Raw genomic sequence first — 19,087 nt, 5'->3', positions numbered from 1 at the left:
TGTGCTATGGAATTATGCATTGAGGCTAGATGCCTTTGTAAGCTAGGGATTGGCTTGTGTTGTAGGTTGTTGAATCCCTGCTAGGATGGTTCTGGACAAGTGCAAGGTAGTGACCTTGTTGTATTCTTGGCCTTATGAATAAATTAAAGAAATACCAAAAGGGGCGCCAATGATTTTGGGGCCAATCTGGTGCTGCACTCGGAGGCAATCTAGCTCCTGAATATTGTTTTAGTATGTGCTTGGCTTCGCTGGAAATATTTCTAAGTGGCTGTAATAAGTATTGAAGTGGCTGTAATTGATGACTAATGGCTGTAATTGAAATGTATGCAAGTTAGTTATGGTTTACTGCCCTTTATAAAACTGAAGGGCGGCTTCAAACAACATAGGATTAGCCATCTCAGAGGAAGTGCAAGGAGGATTCATAAGATAGATGCAGCCTTACCCGAGGGTCGGGTGGATACAGATGACATACCAATTGTTTGTTCTACTTGGATGGAGGCTTTCTAGAGGACAAGCATTCCCCTTCAGGTCATAGACCTTCGAGGAGCACATGAAGATAGCCTGTCACGATCATAGGGAGCATGGCAAGGATTCTCAGTGGCACCTGACTCCGAACCCACATCTTACTCTCTTGGGTACTTGGAGCATTTGGCTATACGGAGGGGTCCCCATCAAGTTCTTGCAATGGCATACTGGAGAGTGGGAATGGATTGATGCAAGACACCAAGAGAAGCGTTTCCCCTTCTTTTGTTATACTGTAAGTAATGCCAAGAAGTTTCAAATCAGGTCTAGAGGCTATAGGCCCTCCAGAGCTCCTTAGTAGGAGAACTTTCATATTTCTTCTAATTTGTTGAGAGTCTTTTGGAGGAGACTTTCGAAATCCCTCAGGAACAAAAAAACCACTCTATTCTTTTGGTTGTCTATTCAGGAGGGCTTGCAGTGAATATGTCAAGATCCATGTTTGGGCGATACCTAGATGAATCCAGGAACATTCCCAAACTCATCCTCTAAAAACACGATAGTGTGCAATTTCAATCTCATGATAGTCACTCATAAGGTTGAAAACCATAAACTCCATCACGCATAGCAAGGACTAGCTACTATGACATCCCCATTGACGTCATCAGTGCCCAACAGTGAGTGTAGACCATAGTATAAAAATATGCTCTTACAAATACAAATCCACACCCACACATACTTGAGCATCCATTTATATGAAGTCTTCATACCGAGTTTCTATTGGCACTCCAGAGGTGAAGGGCAGACTTAGCCATGATGAAGGCTAGCACTAAAGGCTATCCATGTTCGGGCAGACTCTACTTATCCTCGCTGCAGGTCTACTCAGGAGTCCACTCACCATTACTTATGGAATTGCAACGAGACGAGAATTATCTAGAAGGGGATTGCTAGGACCTTCAAGACTTTTGTTCTTTCCCGTTTCTATATGACCTAGGGTTCAATGGCTTGGATTTCTCTTTTGGGGCCTCAGGTCTTCTTTGAGAGGCAAGACTCTTCTTGGGCTATGTTAATTTGATGACACTTAGTTGAGTACTGCTCTCTGGATGATGTACTCTTATCCCCCTTCACACTTATACATGCTTATGTGGATACCTCCGGGGAGATACTGGCGAGTATTGCAGCATGTCATGTGGAGAGCAAGGTGCACAGACGCATTGGACGGATCCCAAGTCCATCCCTCTCACACTATGGCTAGTATATGGATCGATATACTACATACTTTGATGGCCAATTGGGTGACCATGCAAGGATCCTCCCGGGTAGCCTCTGCCAAGAGGGATATTTTTCTTAGGGAATGGAGGGGTTCCCTTCTTCTCAGATTCTATACCAGGATTGAGGTGGCACTTTTAGCCTCTTTCTTGGTTTCTTTCCAATTTGTACTAAGGTTTTTTGTTGACCCGTCCCGGGTGGTTTTTTTTGTTCATGCCATGCATGATATATTTCCGCTCTGAGCTAGATCTTGCCGGTATTTTCATACTTCATAGAAGTCTCTTTCTTGAAAATTAAAAAAAAAACTGTCAAACGACTCCAACCTCTTTTTTGTCCAAGCCTAGTAGAAGCCTGCTAGAAGTCATCCCCTTCATGCTTCCTCTCACGTAGTCACATAACCACGCTCTCTTCCCTCTGATGCTCTCTTTCCCCTTGATATGCTGCCAAAAAAGCACCACTACTCCACTCTCACAACATAAAGTCTTGCAGCAAGTACCTAGCTTGACAATTGGAAGGAAGCTTTATGGGGTGCACAGATCTTATAGCTCTCCATAACACTTCCTTGCCCACACTTGGCTGAGGACATCATCGACACTCATGGACATCATCTCATGCCCATCATAGCAAATTACAATTTGCAACGTGCTAAATTCCATGCACAAACCTTGACTCAAGGTCAAGAATTAGTCATTATCATGGGTTGTATTGTGAGAATCCAATTATGTTTCCAGCCTTAATATAAAAAAATTGACAATCAGATTACAAAAAGCAGATTCCTTTTAAAGACCAAATTTGTCCACACACCGAAGTCACGAATATACCCAGCACAAATTCAGAAATTTAACTTCTTGCACACAATAAAGGAACATGTTGCATATGTCCTAGACTAGCTAGTCTATTATTATAACTGAAATCTCACATTCAATAACATCCATATCAGCATATGCTTAACCGAGATTATTTTGACCAAGTTCTTCACCTTCCATCTAATAGGACATCAACGGTACCTGAACACACCATTTAATGAGAGCGTTCACATTCAAAACAGGTGATGTGGCCATCCCTGAAATAGGGTCATGTACTATATAGCCCATCAATTTTAATGCAGACACAGCACAATAAGTTGCGCCACCTATGACCCAAAAGGAAACGGTAAGTCTCTCTCTCTCTCTCTCTCTCTCTCTCTCTCTCTCTCGTGCGCGCTGTCTTATTATGGTAAGCAAATGATTGCCAAACTGTATGGCATGATTCCAGGGCAAAAGATTAGCATGCAAGCAGAAAGTATCAATACTAGACCTTTATCACAGTTAATATTTATACAAAAGGATTCCACAATCGACCATGTAGCCACCATAAGGACAGTAGCAAAAAGACAACGGATTGAAACAATGTTGCCATGCTGTTGATACGTACATTTCAAGAAAGCATTTGAGATAGTGCCTAGGGAAAAGTTGTTGACACAAATAGCAACCATGAAAATCCCCTAGGACCTAAGGGAAGCTACATTCAGGTTAAATGAAAGATATTAGTGAACTAGTAGGATGGCTCAACAAATGAAACAGTCACATATGCCATGAAATTGAAGTAAAGCAAGGACGCCCTTCTACAAAACTCTATTTAGCATGTTTATTGACAAAATAGAGGCGGCCTGGGGACAGTGTGTATGGGAGGGGCACAGATCACAAGATATGTCATCCTCTTGCTGCTATATGCAGATGATGGGGTTCTATTTGCAAGAGCTGAATGCTCTTAACAGTTTTTAAAAATGCAAGTGGAAACTGCCACACAGACAGACAAGTACAAATGGGATACATGTGTGAAAAGACTGTATAGTACACAATGCCTTGATTATGAACATTAAGAACATCCAAGGCATTGGAAGATGCTTTAGGAAAGGTCATGAACAATGACAATGCTTTGCCCATCGCAGGCTCTTCAAGAACGCTTTTGTAAACTGTTTGGAAAGGCTAAATGCCATTGAAGCGAAAAATGAAAAATCGAAGCTTATCTTGAAATGGTAAAAGGAAAGCAGACGATCAATGAAGATTCGCCAGTTGGAAATACATGCATGCCAGCAGACAAATACAGTGTAACAGAAGGACTTTAAAGAGCAATAAAATCCACACCAATATTCGAAATTGGATTCACTTCACACATGAATGACAGCTCGGAACGATGCCCAAGAACAAGATAAGCATGCATATGACAAATGCAAGAAAGCAATTCAATGGGGACACAGAACTGTCAGCAGTGGAAAAGAACAGTGCAAAAATCAAAAGAGTTGGGGATAGACCATCTTCTGAGACTGAAGGAGGTTAAATAGCCAATAGCAAGGAATAAATGCATGGGGTGACTGCAAGGATAGCAAGGTTCATATTTGGTCCAAATTGGCATGCATTGTCTATGAGGCTAGGAAGACAACCCGTCTTTGAATGGTAGTATGGAGCTATAACAGAGAGATTCTATATCAGAAAACGTAGATTCATGCATTGGAGGTTGGGAGGCTATTGTTCTTACCAAGACACTTCATATTTTTGACAGTGGAAAATGTCTCAGAATATGCTTAGGAGTCGTCGTCTGCCCATCCAATGCAAGAAGCACATGCCTCTGTAAAAGGCTGTGTGGAAACAGTATTCCTATTTAAAATTCTGTAGAAAACAGCTATCACAGTGGCCAAGTACCACCACGGTGCAAGCTGCATTTAAAAATAGACAAGGATCCTTTTCAGTGACATGGACTTCTGCACTATGCCACTTTCCCCTTGCTAAATGGCTTCTCCTTACATATCCATGCTTCTAGATTCATTGTCTTTTGTGTGCATGAGTGCAGTGCTTGGAGACTTCAATGCTAGGCTTGGACCTCCTAGACATCCTTCTGTTTTTGTAGGCCAAAGATCCTGTCAACTATCATGGACTTCATGTTCTCACAAATCTCTTTGAGCCATGGTACACTACACACCATATGGGCATTTCTGGTTCTAGTTCATATGGTACACTACACACCATATGGGCATTTCTAGTTCTGGTATGCAGCATTGGCCAGAGTCATCAAAGTACACGTGCTTCGTTCAGAAGGGAAAAGGAAAAGGCTGCAGTGTGGTTGATTAACTTGCAAGGACACTGTCTTTTGGTGCTTGCAATCACAGAACTCACTATTCAGACTTGTCTCTACCTGACCATGCAGCCATATATTTTGCCTTTCACATGACATCCCTCTGACCTACATCTGCCATCCACGGTCCACCCCCCTCCAGGACCTTATCATCACATTGTCTGGGATCGTTGTTTAAATGATACATATTGCTCATATTGTGCAACATCCAGTGTCCAGACCATATCTCCAATGGCCATGCCCCCCAATATGGATAGTATGATGAGGAATAGTGCAACAAGATGAGATATTCTCTCGTTTTAGCGCCATTTACTCGCTATTAATCACTAAATGCCATCTCGAATCTGTGGATTATGGCCATAGTTTTATGACATCCCAAACCAGCAACAAATTAACCAGTAGCTGTTCTTGGTGGTTAGACCTAGTAGCCGCAAGACAGGATTCATTGATCAAGATGTGACAATGCTCATGTCTGATGTTAAGCAGTGGTTCTCCGATTCCTTTGTGGAGGTGAAGAACATCAAAGGTTGCTCGGATTACACTGAGCACGAGGCCATACATATGAAGGAGGATGAGGATATAGAAGGCCACTTTGAGACAGAGTACAAGCCAGTTGGCAACACCAACTAGTCCTTGAGCTCAAGATCATGATGTTGTTGATTTGGCAGGTACTTGGAGAAGGTACCTGGCTTGCTGCAACAGCATGCAATGGGAGCATGAAAAACTAAGGTATGTTTTCTCTTTGTGCATTGATGTTGAATTCAGTTGCATGTGTTGTTCACAATATTTGTTCAAGTGGAGGTCAAATCCATTTACAAACAAAAAGGGAAATGTTAGGGCAGAGGCTTTCAAAGTCTTCTACTGTTGGTTGACGACACCTGTGTCATAAACTCTGATTTTCCATGGTACAGGTAGGTCATTGGCACAAAGATGCTAGATGGGGGTGTTGGTGACCTAGTTGAATTGGGGATCAAGGAATCACAACAATAGGAGAGATTACAGGTTTCCCTTGGTGGACTTAGGACACAGCCCTGAGTGGAACTCAATGAGGGCTTGGTTTCAAAGACAAATAGGAGCAATTCCAGGGTTTTTGCAAAGCATCTAGGGTTAAAATGAAACTAAGATACTTTGACACAGGATCTGGTTTGTTCCTAGTTTCTGAGGGAGACGACTAGATGGACCTGTTGATGGTGCCTCGGTATCCTCGAGATGCTAGCAGGTTCATGACGAGGATTGGAAGTGCCATTGGAATGTCATGCTACCAATGGTTTTGGTTGTATGAGTATGATGTAGAGCAAGACCTTGAGGTACAAGAGCTGTGGGAAATCGAACTTGAATACGACACCTCATTCGGATGTTCTAAAGAGCTTCCTCGAGGAAGCTGATGGAGCATCTCTCTGATAGAGTGGGAGTTGGCCCACGTGTCATTGAGAGGGCGTGTTGGGTTAGAAGGGTCAATTGCCTCACCTATGAGCCCCCAGATGAGGACCACCCAGGGGCTTCACACTTGCAGGAACACAAACAAATGGCTCAAGAGCTGAGCAGCGTGGCTGCAGCATCGGCAGCATATGAGCTGGATCTAAAGCCACGTGGGCTGAAATTTGGCCAGCACAAGACACATGAATAAGCCCATATGTAGGGCTGCTGTAGAGACTAACAAAGAGCCAGGCAATGCAGCACCTTGCTGCAGGTGTATACTAAGCAGTGTGCTACTTATGCACATGTCAATAGAAGTGGGATCTTGAGTCTTGGTGAACCTGGTTAAGTCTTCTGCTGCAAGGTTTAATGTAGGACATTATCCTCCATTATTCTAACTTTCAAGGCTTCTCTTTCCCAACATGGGCCAGGCAATGATTAAAAAACTCAAAAGTAAGGAGGACAAAGGGACCATGAAGGTTTCCAAGCACAGTTTCTCATAAGTGGGTTGTAGGATCCATGATTTCCACAATCGTGGACCTCTTATAGAATTCGGGAAGTCAGACATCTGTATGGGCATATCAAGTTTACTTACCAGTAGGGTTGTCTGAACCGATTTCCAGTAACATTATGGTGACGCAAGGATGCCCTCTTATCCACCACACTTTTTAGATTGTGCATGGGCAGACTGAGTTGACCCTGCCTTATGATGTCTTGGCTTTGTTTACCCCGAAAGGGTCCCGAGCTCATTCAAATGAATTCCAATCAGTTGCTGAAAGTTTTAAACGTAGCAAAAACCAAAGTTGTGGTCTCACATGCTTGGCTTAAAGAGTTCCTCCCCTTCAAAGGTAAACTGCTGAGAGAAGCATTAAAGGTGGGAGATGGGGGAAGGAAGCCTGCACACACAAATCTCAAAGTATGCACACTTCTCTATACCAAAAAGATGAGATACAAGGTTATATACACAACTTTCATTTAGGAACCCTATTAGTGCAATTTAGATTCTCAATACACCCTCATAAATTACACTTGGAAGATGAGGGTGGATGTCAAAACAAAAAACTACAATGGGAGTAAAAATGCAAAATCTGATGCTGCTGTGAACGTGGCTGCAAAAAAGTGGATCAAAACTATGAATCAAAACTGTATAACCTTGAAAACACAACTTCTTTGTTTAAAAATGGTCTCCGTAGAGTCCAAGTCAATCTCCAAGAAGACTTGTTACAACTCAATAACTTTGTAAAAATGTCTGCAACTTGTTCATGTGTGGGTCAGTACATCAGATCAAAATTCTCCAAATAATATTCTCTCAGATGAAGTGATGAGGCACTTCTATGAAAGCTCAGGTTCTTGCAGAGATGCCTTGTGCTCAAATTATCCAAGTAAAGGGGTGTTGGGTTCCTTGAGAACAACTCAAATTCTGGAAGTAGTCTCCAAATCCAAACCATTTCACTAGTTGTATTCGTTGTTGCTCTATATTCTGTCTCTGTTGATGACAATGCAACAGTAGTATGCTACTTATTCTGCCAAGAAACTGCTGCAGAACCACAAGTCCAATTGTGAATCCTTGATCATCAATGCTTTTGGCCCAATCTACATTTGTAAATGCACCTGAATTTCAATTAGATTGAGAGTCATACTTGAGACCAAAATCAATAGTTCCTTCAATGTATTTGAGAACTCTGTGTGCTCTAAGAAGGAGAAAAATTATAGGTTTATGTAGGTATTGAATGAGCACTCTGACTGCATAATTCAAATCTAGCCTTGTCGTTGTCGAGTATATCAAGCTACCTATGAGCTGACAGTACTACTTTAAATCTTTCTAGAGAAATTTCATTTTGTGAAAACTTCAAATTGCATGTAACTAGAGTATCCATGGGCTTTGCATCAAGCATCCAAGCTATTGATAGACCACCTTACCATACTTTATACAAAAAGGACTGATCAATCCATTTGATCTCCATATTTCAATGCCAAGTAAGGAAGCTGTCCATAACATCTGTAAGGGGCTATTCACAAGACCTGTGACTAAATTTGTATTCAAATGTTCCTTGCAAGCAAGAATGAATGCGGAAATGCCATTATAAATAATCAAACACTGATACTAGCAGAACCGCCTAAATATATGCATAGCAAAAGGCTATGCACAAGGGTATGGGACAGATGACACATTTGCTCCAGTAAATACAACAATGGGAACAGTAATTGTTGTTGCTCTACACTATAGTTCATTTATCAAATGGACGTGAAGAATCTTTATTGAATCAATAAATTAATTAGGAGAATTACATGGATCATCCAAAAGGTCTTGTGCAACCTCTTTATAACTAGTTGACTCATAGGTTTCCATCACCTTTGCCATGTATGCAAAGTCAGTAATGTATGTCCACTGACCAAGGGCTTTCTTCTTTCTTGTTGACCTTCTGAGTAAGCGTCTGTATTAACCTCTTTGTGTCATATGTATTAACCTCAGCTGCATGCATTATTGTTTTACCTCCATTTGTAGGGATCTGATTTGAAACTTGAGTGCTACTGATTGACGATTCACTACTAGTTGACATATGCATGGAGACTTGCCTAGATTATTGTGATGGTGGGGGAGTTGGCTTTTGTACCACCTTTTGCAGCAGCTTCTCTTGTAGCTACTCCTTCACACGATCCTGCTGGTGCAGCTTCTCCCACAGCTCCTTTTCCACACAGCCTTGCTGGTGCACCTCCTACATAGCCCTCCAGGAGTCCTTTCCCACAATGTCCTGCTCCTACTGTTATGCAGCTCTCACCATATGCAATGCTACTCCCTACCAACAACTATATTTAAACATTGAAGCCTTACACTGTTTCTGCATGGCTTTTTTGAAGTTGCATCAGTGAGCTAGAAGTACTCATTCTGAGACTCTTATTCAAAGCATTGCCTAATTGTTACAATGTGTGGAAGCGGTGGTAAATGTACTGCCATCTTTCCCTCAAGATTGGAGAGCCCTTGGAGCCTTAAGCACCCCAGCTAGGCTATCTTTTGAGATACTGCTCATGTATATAGGGCTACTGTTCAGCCTCGAGCTTCGTTTTCAAGTCTTGTACATAGCTCCGGCTATAGTCTAAGTTCTTTCCAGCTTGGCCTCAAGTTTGGAAGGTGCTGATAAGATTTACGTCAACACCTTAATCTTGTATCTCATTGTAATAAAGAGCTTGGATAAGGAGGGGGGATGTCGTAGCCTCTTAATCATGTATTCATTTTTTCTCAAGCAATATTGCACATTTCAGTTTCAGTCTTGCAAATCTATGAAGTAAAGCAATATTCCGCAATCTTATACAAAGCAATCTTCCCCCTGCCCCTTTAAAAGAGCATCGAGAGGTTTCATTGGTTTCAGAACTTAGGATAGAGAACCCCAAATCTCTGTAATCCCTTATTAGATCAGCCCTCTTTGTCTTCTCATTTTGTCAACCACCCATCATGGCTAGTCATGGTCCCATCTGCCTCCCAGTCTCAATGAATTGAGTGACCTCTGGACCAGTATACCCAACAAATTCATGGCAGCCTGTGGGGACATATGGAGGGCCATGCATAAACCACGGCACCACTCGTCACTGTAGGAACTCAAACCCACATGCAGCTCACCAAATTCCAAGGGGGCCAGCCCACCATGCCCAAACGGGCACAGTGCAACAGCAGCCCACTGAAACAGAGCAGCCGCTGCAAACAGCACCTCTGCAGCAGCAGCAGTAGCCCCTGCAACAGCAGCCCTCTGCCGCAGCAGCAGCCCCTGTAACAGCACCTCCACAGCAGCAGCTGCTTCTTCTTGCTGCAGCCACTTTCTCTGTAGAAACAACTCCTATAGAAGCTCCTTGTGCAGCAGTCCATCAGCTTCTCCTACAAGAGATCCTCCTGTAGCTACTCCTTCATGCAATCCTGTTGGTGCAGCTTCTCCTATAGTTCCTTTTCCACACAGCCCTACTGGTGCAACTCTTCCTGCAGTTCCTCCTCCACATTGCCCTGCAGCAATCCTTTTCCGTGACGTCCTACTCCCACTGTTGATGCAGCTCTCACCCTATGCAGTGCTACTCCCTACCAACGACTATACTTAAACTTTGAGGACTTACATTGTTTCTGCATAGTTTTATATGAAGTTGCATCAGTGACCTAGAAGTACTCAGTCCAAGTCTCTTATTCAAAGCATTGCCTAATTGTTACTAATGTGTGGAATCAGGGTGGAAGCAGTATAAATATGGAGGCATCTTCCCTCAGGATTGGAGAGCCCTTGGAGCCCTAAGCACCCTAGCTAGGCTATCATTTGAGATATTGTTCATGTATATTCTCCTTTAGTGCTAGCCTTCGTCGTGGCTGAGTTTGCCCTTCACGTTTGGAGTGCCGACAGAAACTCAGTACAAAGACTTTGTATAAATGGATGCTCAAGTATGTGTGGGTGTGTGTGTGAGAGCATATGTTTATACTATGGTCTACACCCACTGTTGGGCGCTGATGATGTCAGTGGGGATGTCATAGTAGCTATTCCCTGCTATGCATGATGGAGTTTATGGTTTTCAAACTTATGAGTGACTATCATGAGATTGAAACTGCACTATGCTGTGTTTTTAGAGAATGAGTTTGGGCATGTGCTTGGACTCATCTAGGTATATGTATACAGGCTTACTGCTCAGCCTTGAGCTTCGTTTTCCAAACACTGAAATGTACAATATTGCTTGAGAAAAGATGAACACATGATTAAGCGCCCCCCCCCTGCTGTTATTCAGGCTCTTTATTGCAATGATATACAAGACCAAGGTGTTGAAGTAAATCTTATTAACACCTTCCAAACTTGAGACCAAACTGGAAAGTAAAGAAATATTCCGCAATCTCATGCTCAGCCTTGAGCTTTGTTTTCATTTTCAAGTATTGTAAAAAGCTCCCGCTATAGCCTAAGTCCTTTCCAGTTTGGTCTCAAGTTTGGAAGGTGTTAATAAGATTTACTTCAACACCTTGGTCTTGTATATCATTGTAATAAAGAGCCTGGATAAGGGTTGGAGGGGGGGGGGGGCAGGGGCTTAATTGCGTGTTCATCTTTTCTCAAGGATTCAGTTTTTGTCTTGCAAATCTATGAGTAACGAAATATCCTTTAAGAGAGCACTAAGAGGTTTCAGACTCCTATTCATGAGACAAACTGTTCAATGTTGTATTGCATGCCTTTTACCAATATGATTATCTCTTTTTATTTCGCCTTTAAGTCTTTCACCTTTAAGTCTATTGAGCCTTAATTGTTTACCTTTGGTTGTGGCCGCTAAGTGCCACATGGCCGACATGTATGCATTTTGACAGTTGAAATGTTGAGCTAGTAAGAGTAATGATGTGGTAGATTGTCACTTGTCAGTTGGTAATGTGGTGTGGGCATGGGCTCCTTACTCAAAAATCTTAACTTCGTTTCTTCAATGATTTGGAACAATGAACTTCCAATCAAGAAGCAAGGTTCTAACAACCAACGTCAACTAAGACTCACATGTAGCAAGGATGAGAGAGTCTCTCTCATTGTTGCTTGTCATGTCGTGAAGCTTCCTATGAAGCTATATATTTCTTTCACAAGCTCAATTTGTATGCTGCCTTCAATTTTGAACTACTTAGGCTTGTGGCCAACCTTATGCTGGCCTTTGCAAGACCTTTTTGGCTTATCTGAGCTACACGAGCCACTCATGCAAGCCAAACAGGTCGTCTTTTTTACTATGTTGTTACCTAAGCCTTACATCAAGTCTTAAGTAGTTTGTATTGGCTCTACACCCAAACATAAGGCTGCCACTTTACCATGTGCTGCTTGAAGTGCTTTTGTTGTTGTTGCGCTATCTTTCACATTGCCATGTGTGTAGCTTTGCTGCTGCAAGCTTTCCTTTTTTATTCTGGTAGTGCTACAGCGCTACCTTACACTAGTGGGCTTTTTTGCTAGAGCAATTTAAGTCACCTCTTACTAAGGCATGCATTGTTAGCTCTACCTTGAACTAAACGCCTGCTCCTCCAAGTTGCTGATGTTATTGTGGCACCTTATTACTACTACTAAGACTCAAGGCCTCATACCCCTTTCGAGTGGCTATGCCGGTAAATAATCTTCAAAGCACCAAATTCTCCAGTTTTCTTTCAGCACTGGCCTTTTCACAAGTCTGTCTATATGCCATCAGTTTTGAAAGGCTCTATCAGCTATTGTCACTGAAGTCAGCGACAAACCTAATCTTTGAGCCACTCTTGCCTCGGCCCTCGGCTAGCCATCTTGCGCTTGCATAATTTAGCATGGAAAGTTCAAGCAGCTCTGTGCTGCTAGAAGGATGCTCTATGTGTCTGCTAGTCTGATGAGCCACCTCTAGCAAAACCCAATGGCTTGATTTCAGCTACCAGAGTTGCTTGAGCCTCTCTGGCTCTTCCAAGACCTCACAAGCTCTCTTTGAGCTCATATCTTCAAGTATATTTTTTCCTTTCACGAGGCCATTCAAAGCCTTATAAGCCCTACAGTAAAGGGCTACAAAAATTTTGTAAAAAAATACTACCTCAGCGCTGAAGATAGCAGAGGAAGTATTACCCCCTCTCAAGACGCAAGCTGAACGAGGAAGGGATAGCCTGAGATTTCTAACCAACTGACAAGACAACACTGAGCTGATAAAGAAGCCTGGAAAAACTCTTCGACAACATTCTCCCACACTTCTAGAGCCTAAAGCCTGCAAAATGGGATAACTTAAGCTCAAGAACTTCTATTGAAGAGCTGTTTTGACAGGTGTTCTGTAAAAAATGAGATCTACAAGAGCAACAATGGCTGAAAAAAAGAGAAGGTTCCCATAGCCTGAAACATTACAGTCTACCTTAAACTATGCAAGGATGAGGGATGGAAAGAAAAGATCATAAGCTCTGATACCATGCTAAGAGAAGCGTTGAGGTGGAAGAAGAGAGCGTGAAGGGAGGCAGCCTCCTCACACACATGATTTGAAAGTATGCACACTTCTCTACGCCAAACAGAACAGATACAAGGTGTACATAACTTAGGAACATATTAGACAGTTTACACCAGCTCTTACATTGTAGGACGTGCCCTTTCCTACCACTCTTTGTATACACTTTGTGCCTTATGCACCTAGTGCAATTTACATTCTCAATACAAACTAGTGAAAGTTGTCAAGTCATATATTTAGCACAGAGTGAAATTCGAGGGGCAGTGATTCAACTAGATATCTAACTATGGAGACTAGCAAGTACTTGGGCAACAATCATGATAGGTTGCAGCAATATAAAGAAAAAAAATCATGCACATTTCCAAAAACACATATTCTCTTTGAGATGGATTGAACATATTTACTGGGTCTAGAAATACTGGCTTAGCTTTTATCCAAGTAACAAATCATAAAGGTTTCTACATAGTCTCAAAGCAAGCTGAGAAATTTAGACAGATAAACGGTAACCGATGAGTTCTGCAAAGCATAGAATCAATTTGGATAACGCACTCACTTTGCTATCTTTTGTATTTGAGAAAAATTGCAGCACAACTCACCATGAGATTCCAAACCTGGAGACAATCCAAAGCCCTCATCGTATGACTGCAAGAACAACAACATGCAAAACTTTAAATGCATGCACTGCATTTAGGTCTTTCCTCTGGACAAATAGAACATAAAGCAAAACTGCTCAAGCAGTCTTCTAAAACGAGTTGGCACAAGCTTTGACAGTAACATTAAAGCATGCCTTTTAGATCACATGAACGGTGAACCTCATCAAGTGAAATATACATGTTCAAACTGTTGGGCAATGAGTGGTCCAAACAAGCTATTTGAGTGTACCTGACAATCAAGGATATAATCCAATGCCTTGTGTGAATCTATGCCCATCCAGTTATCCAGTAGTGCAGAAATGGCCACTGCAAAGGAGAAAAGATGTTATCGATTGGACAAACTTGCTTGTCAATAAGACTTGATTCTTAAAAAATCAGGATACATGCGTATTATGCATGCATGCATGCATGTATGTATGTGTACATGTAAGTATATTTATGTATGTATGTAGGTATGTATGTATGTATGGGCTCTACCTGAAATGATATCAGTAGCAACAGTTAGGGGACTCTTAGGACCATATGCTGTAACTACAGGCTAGTTCTTGTTCCCCAATAAGCCTCATTTTCCCACACCAAAGATATATAGACAAACACGTTCCTATGTATTCACCTCTTCCACAATCCTCTCCCCACGTATATAATACTTTCACTCACATATTTATTCACATCAACAAGACTTTGCAGGTCCCACCAAGATATTATCTCTTATTGTCCTGCTTGCTGGTGCATTCGTAATTTTTCATGTATTGGTTTCCCTTTATCTCGTTGACGATCTTTTGGAAGCCTTTTGAAGGCTTTCCAAGAGCTGACAGAAGTGGCTGGGCCTCTCTCCCACTTGGACCACTGCATATAATGAATTATGAGATAAACCAAGTTGCCTACCATGCTCATCAAGTATGCAATCATTCCACATGATAGGGTGCCTCTCAATCTCTTCAAGAGAGAGCCGAAGGGTACTTCTAAAGCTTGACCAAGCTTTCAGAATAGCAACCAAAAGCAGGGAGGATGGAACTCTGAGACAGGTTGAGGTGAAAATCCATCTGATGCTATCCATCCAATCTCCACCTGAGGAGGGTCTGCAAGTCTGAATGCCATGAATGAAGAATTTTTTCCAAGGCTCCTCCCCAGGCAAAAGGCCTCTAACCACAAACTTGCAAGCAGGGCCTTGCATTGCAAATATGGATCTATGATGTTGAGACCCCCCTCCTGCGTGGGAAGGATCATGGTCTCCCAAGCCACCCTAGCAATAGTGTATGTTGTGCCATCTAGCCCGCTCCATAAAAAATTCCTTTTAGGCCTTATGAGTTGAGTGATGCAATCCCTGAAGCTACACCAACAGAAGCAAACATACCAAGCCGTGGCCAGCAGAACCTGGTTGACAACCACCATCTGGCTGAATTCCAAAAAAGAAGTTTTCTCCTGATACTCTCCAACACCAGAGCAAATGGCTGCAAAGAAGAGATACCCAAACCGACCTGGCATCCTAAATACCTGACCTGACACACCCCTCTGGGTCCAAGTGAAGCCCAAATCAGCCCCCCAGTCTGGAGTGTCATCATCACTGATCCAAAAGCCATTGGACTTGTTCCAATTAATATGAGCACCAGCTGCCATACAAAACAAGTCCAAGGCTGTCTTGAAAGAGGTGAGAGTCTGAGGGGAGGCCTCCAAGAAAATAGTAGTGTCATCTGCTAGCTCGCAAGCAATGAGGGCCTCTTCTTGTCTGAGCGGTAATCGGAGCCCAAGAATGTCAGCTCAAGATCTCTGAAAAAAGCTCATAACCTCAGCCACAAAAAGAAAAAGAAAGGGGGCACGAGGGCATCCGTAACGGACTGATCTGGAAATTGAAATCTGTCTCCCCTAACCCCTCCTATAAGTACCTGGCTGAAACCCCTCTGATCCATACATTTGAAAACCCAAAATGATGAAGAGTTCCCTCCAAGAAATCCCAATCTACCCTGTCATATGCCTTTTCAAAATCTAGGAGAAGAATGGCTATCTTTTGTCCACTGTCCATGGCCCACTCTGAAGCTTCCCAAAAAGAGAAAATATTATAAAAAATGCTTCTGCCATGAACAAATCCCATTTGCGTATCATGAATAAGATCTGGAAGTATAGGATGCAAACACAAGCTGATTGCTTTTGCCAGGATTTTATAGCAAGTGCCAAGTAAAGTGATAGGCCTCCATTGTGACAATAAATTTCTGCACCCTCCTTTTGGGATTAGATGTATGAGATCCTCTGTAATTGAGTCAAGCATCTCATCGGAGTCCCAAACAGCCTGTAGGGCTGAGGTAATGTGATTCCCAATCATATCCCAAAAGATCAGGAAAAAAGAGGTGGTAAGTCCCTCTAGACATGGGCACTTCCCCTTGTGAAAGGTAAGAAGCGCATACTTAAAACTCTATGTTGGTGAAAGGTGCATCAAGAGAGAGCCTCATATCAGGTTTCACCAACCTAGGATTACACTGCCATATGACCTGCTTGGCATCATTGGTGTCCTCGCTACCAGGATCTGCGGAAAGAAGGGAGGCATAAAAATCTGTAGCTATGCGCATGACGGCATCCGAATCTGACTGTAAAACTCCATCTGAGTCAATGAGCTGAGAAACACTCTCTCTACTATGTCTGGGGCCACGAGTAGAGAAGAATGCTTATTGACCCTACCTCCCATCTGGTTCCAGAAGGACTCTCGTGCATGAAAGGAATACTCTGCTCTCTGATCTAACAAAATATGCTGGTGAGCCCTTGCTGCAGCAAGGCGCTCCTGAATCCAAGCATCGTGTGGCCTCTTCTACTCTTCCCTCTGCAAGGCTGCCAACTGCTCGTGAGCACCAACCTCTCATCGAAGAATCTCACATCTCCTGGTACTCGCAACCAGATGGTAGAAGTCACTAATATTGGAGAGGGCATGTGCCAAATGTGACGGGGAAGGCACTCCACCCTACAAGTGAGAAACCCAGATCTACAAAGCTACCTCTGTAAGGTCCTCCTCTACATAAAGGGCATCAGGAATCCTAATACTAGCGAATCGACCTCTCAAGTGCGGCTCAGAAATCATCAGCACTACCGGAAAGTGATCCGAAGTAGGAACCCCAGGGGCAATGCAAACTGAACCTCCTCCATCCAAGGCCCAATTGTCAACATAGAACCGGTCAATCCATGCATGGATAAGCATCTGCAGTCTCCTATTCGACCAAGAAAACAAGAGTGACCGTGACTGAGTGTGAAAGGCATCATCAAACCAAGCATCTCTGCCACTGAAACTGAAGAGGAATGCATCCCAAGCTGCCCTCTCCAAGGAGTGGAGGCCACCCTCTCTGCCTCCTTTTTTGTCTGAGGGCTTGTCTGAGGGCAATTCCACTGACGAATCAGCAATGGGGGCCCAGAAGAGCAACTCTTTCCAGAACAAGACACGATCCCCTCTATCATTGGGGGCGTAGAGTTTGAGGAATCTAACCTTACGTCCCCCAATCAAAAGAAGAATCCACTGGGCTCCAAAGGGGAGATAACTCCGTGGCCAACAACTAGGAGGAGAAAAGAGATCGACATTGAAATGCATGTACCTCCCCTAGTGCCCAAAGCAGGTGACCAAAAAGTGTGGCCTGAAAGAATTTACCTGACTTTGTGCAATCTCTGTCATCCAACTTGTGTTCCTGAATGAATAAGACATCAATGCAGCCACCAGTAACACCTGGATGAAGCTGATTCCTAATCAATTGTCTACGACGGCGATGAGAGACACCACCAGGTCCCTGTATGTGGAGACAACAGAGGCCATGGAAGCAGGTGGAGGTACCAAGGGAGCACTCTGTCAAGGAAGAGCGCTCTGGCGTGGAGGAGTTGTACCAACACCTTGTCGAGGTCAAGAAAGAGGTGTTGGAACTGTACCAACACCCTGTTGAGGTCCCGCAAAAGGTGCTGGAACTGTACCACCCCTGTTGAGGTCTAGGGGGGAGCTGTTGTACCTGAAGGCTTTTTGGGCCTCGTCTTTTATGGGCATTCCCTAGCGAAATGCCCAACGGCCCTGCAGATCCTACACTGGTCCTGTCTGCCCGCGATCTCCACCCTCTATCGAAAGAACCAACCATCCAGACGTTGAAGCAGATATGATCGTCTATTAAATTAAGGTCCAATGTAAGGACCCTAACTCTAGGAACCTCATCAGACCTGATCGCCTCTGTAGTTGTCCACGGCAACCAGGAAGGGGGAGATCTCAATGACAATACCAAAGTAATTCCCAATCACCGAGAGTAAGCGATGGTAAACCTATGGGAGACCGAAAAAACGGACAAAAAAAGAAAACCCTTGCCTGGCCTCCTCCACAAGGTCAAAGCCCAGCACGAAAGGGTCAAACAAAATCTTTCTATGTCCCAAGTGCAAATACCCAGCTTTGAGCACAGCGCTCGTAGTCTCCAATGAATCAAAAACAACCTGGAAGAAACCTCGCCCTAATAAGTGAACATCTTTGAGTCGAGGGGTGAGGTCTGAAGGTAGCGCCGCAAGCATCTAGCCTCTAGCTTGCGACCTACGATAGATGCGTGCAATCAATGTGGTAGAGCTTTTGAGCTCTATATCTTTCTTGAGCTGCTGCAACTCGTCTTCTGAAAATGTAACTGCTTTCACGGCTGGTGGAAGCGGAGTAGGATTGGCTGAATGGAAATCCATTGCCAATCAAAGTGAGTAGGCCGACTCGAACAAAAGAATATGTTCCGTCCGAACCCGAAGTGCCGCAGGAAGTAGAGGCCAGAAGAGAGAAAAGAGAAGAGAGGAGGGGCTGAGATTGAGAGAAAGGAGGAAAGAGGAGGGAGGGGAGAGAGAGAGTGAGAGAGAGAGAGGGGGGGGGGGGGGGGGCTGAGAGAGAGGCAGAAGGAGGGGTCTCAGAGGCGAAGGAGAAGACAGGGAGGGGGCCGGGTAGGGAGGAGGGGCATAGAGAGTGGGAGAAGGGGTGAAGGGATGGGGGTAGGGGGAGGTGTAGGGAGGGGGAGGGGCGTAGGGAGAGGGGGCAGTAGGAGAGGGCAGGTGAGGAGGAGTGGGGGCAGCAAGAGAGGGCGGGTGAGGAGGAGAGGGGGCAGCGGGGAAGGGCGGGCTGCAGGAGAAAGAAAGAAATAAATAAAGTTTATTAAAGTCTTCGGAAGACCGATGGGTCTATGAAACTGTGAGAATCTTGATACAAACAAACTTTGAGGGTGAAGCTACTAAACGAGCATCCACACCAATGCAGAATGCAAAAAGCTAGTGCTAAATACTATAGAGTCATG

The 19,087-nt window shown here is 43.6% G+C and overlaps 1 protein-coding gene across 2 annotated transcripts in view; it reads right to left on the bottom strand.

Annotated features, from left to right (window-relative positions):
• The window catches only part of PGGT-I (Prenyltransferase family protein), a 54,808-nt gene that overhangs the window by 16,013 nt on the left and 19,708 nt on the right, over nucleotides 1-19,087 (bottom strand). The window contains exons 6-8 of one of the 2 annotated variants that reach the window (XM_087394559.1): nucleotides 14,053-14,129; nucleotides 13,767-13,812; nucleotides 2,736-2,860 (exon numbers count right to left, since the gene is read on the bottom strand). In XM_087394559.1, coding sequence (XP_087250685.1) covers nucleotides 2,736-2,860; nucleotides 13,767-13,812; nucleotides 14,053-14,129 — 248 coding nt within the window. The remainder of the gene's footprint in view (nucleotides 1-2,735; nucleotides 2,861-13,766; nucleotides 13,813-14,052; nucleotides 14,130-19,087) is intronic. The other variant, XM_087394560.1, reaches the window with a different exon arrangement.

This window comes from Dipteris shenzhenensis, chromosome 23 (assembly GCF_047967505.1).
Source record: "Dipteris shenzhenensis isolate YYH24624 ecotype China chromosome 23, Dip_SZ_1.0, whole genome shotgun sequence".
NCBI classification, from domain to species: Eukaryota; Viridiplantae; Streptophyta; class Polypodiopsida; order Gleicheniales; family Dipteridaceae; genus Dipteris; species Dipteris shenzhenensis.
This window is presented reverse-complemented; position numbering and strand designations above follow the sequence as displayed.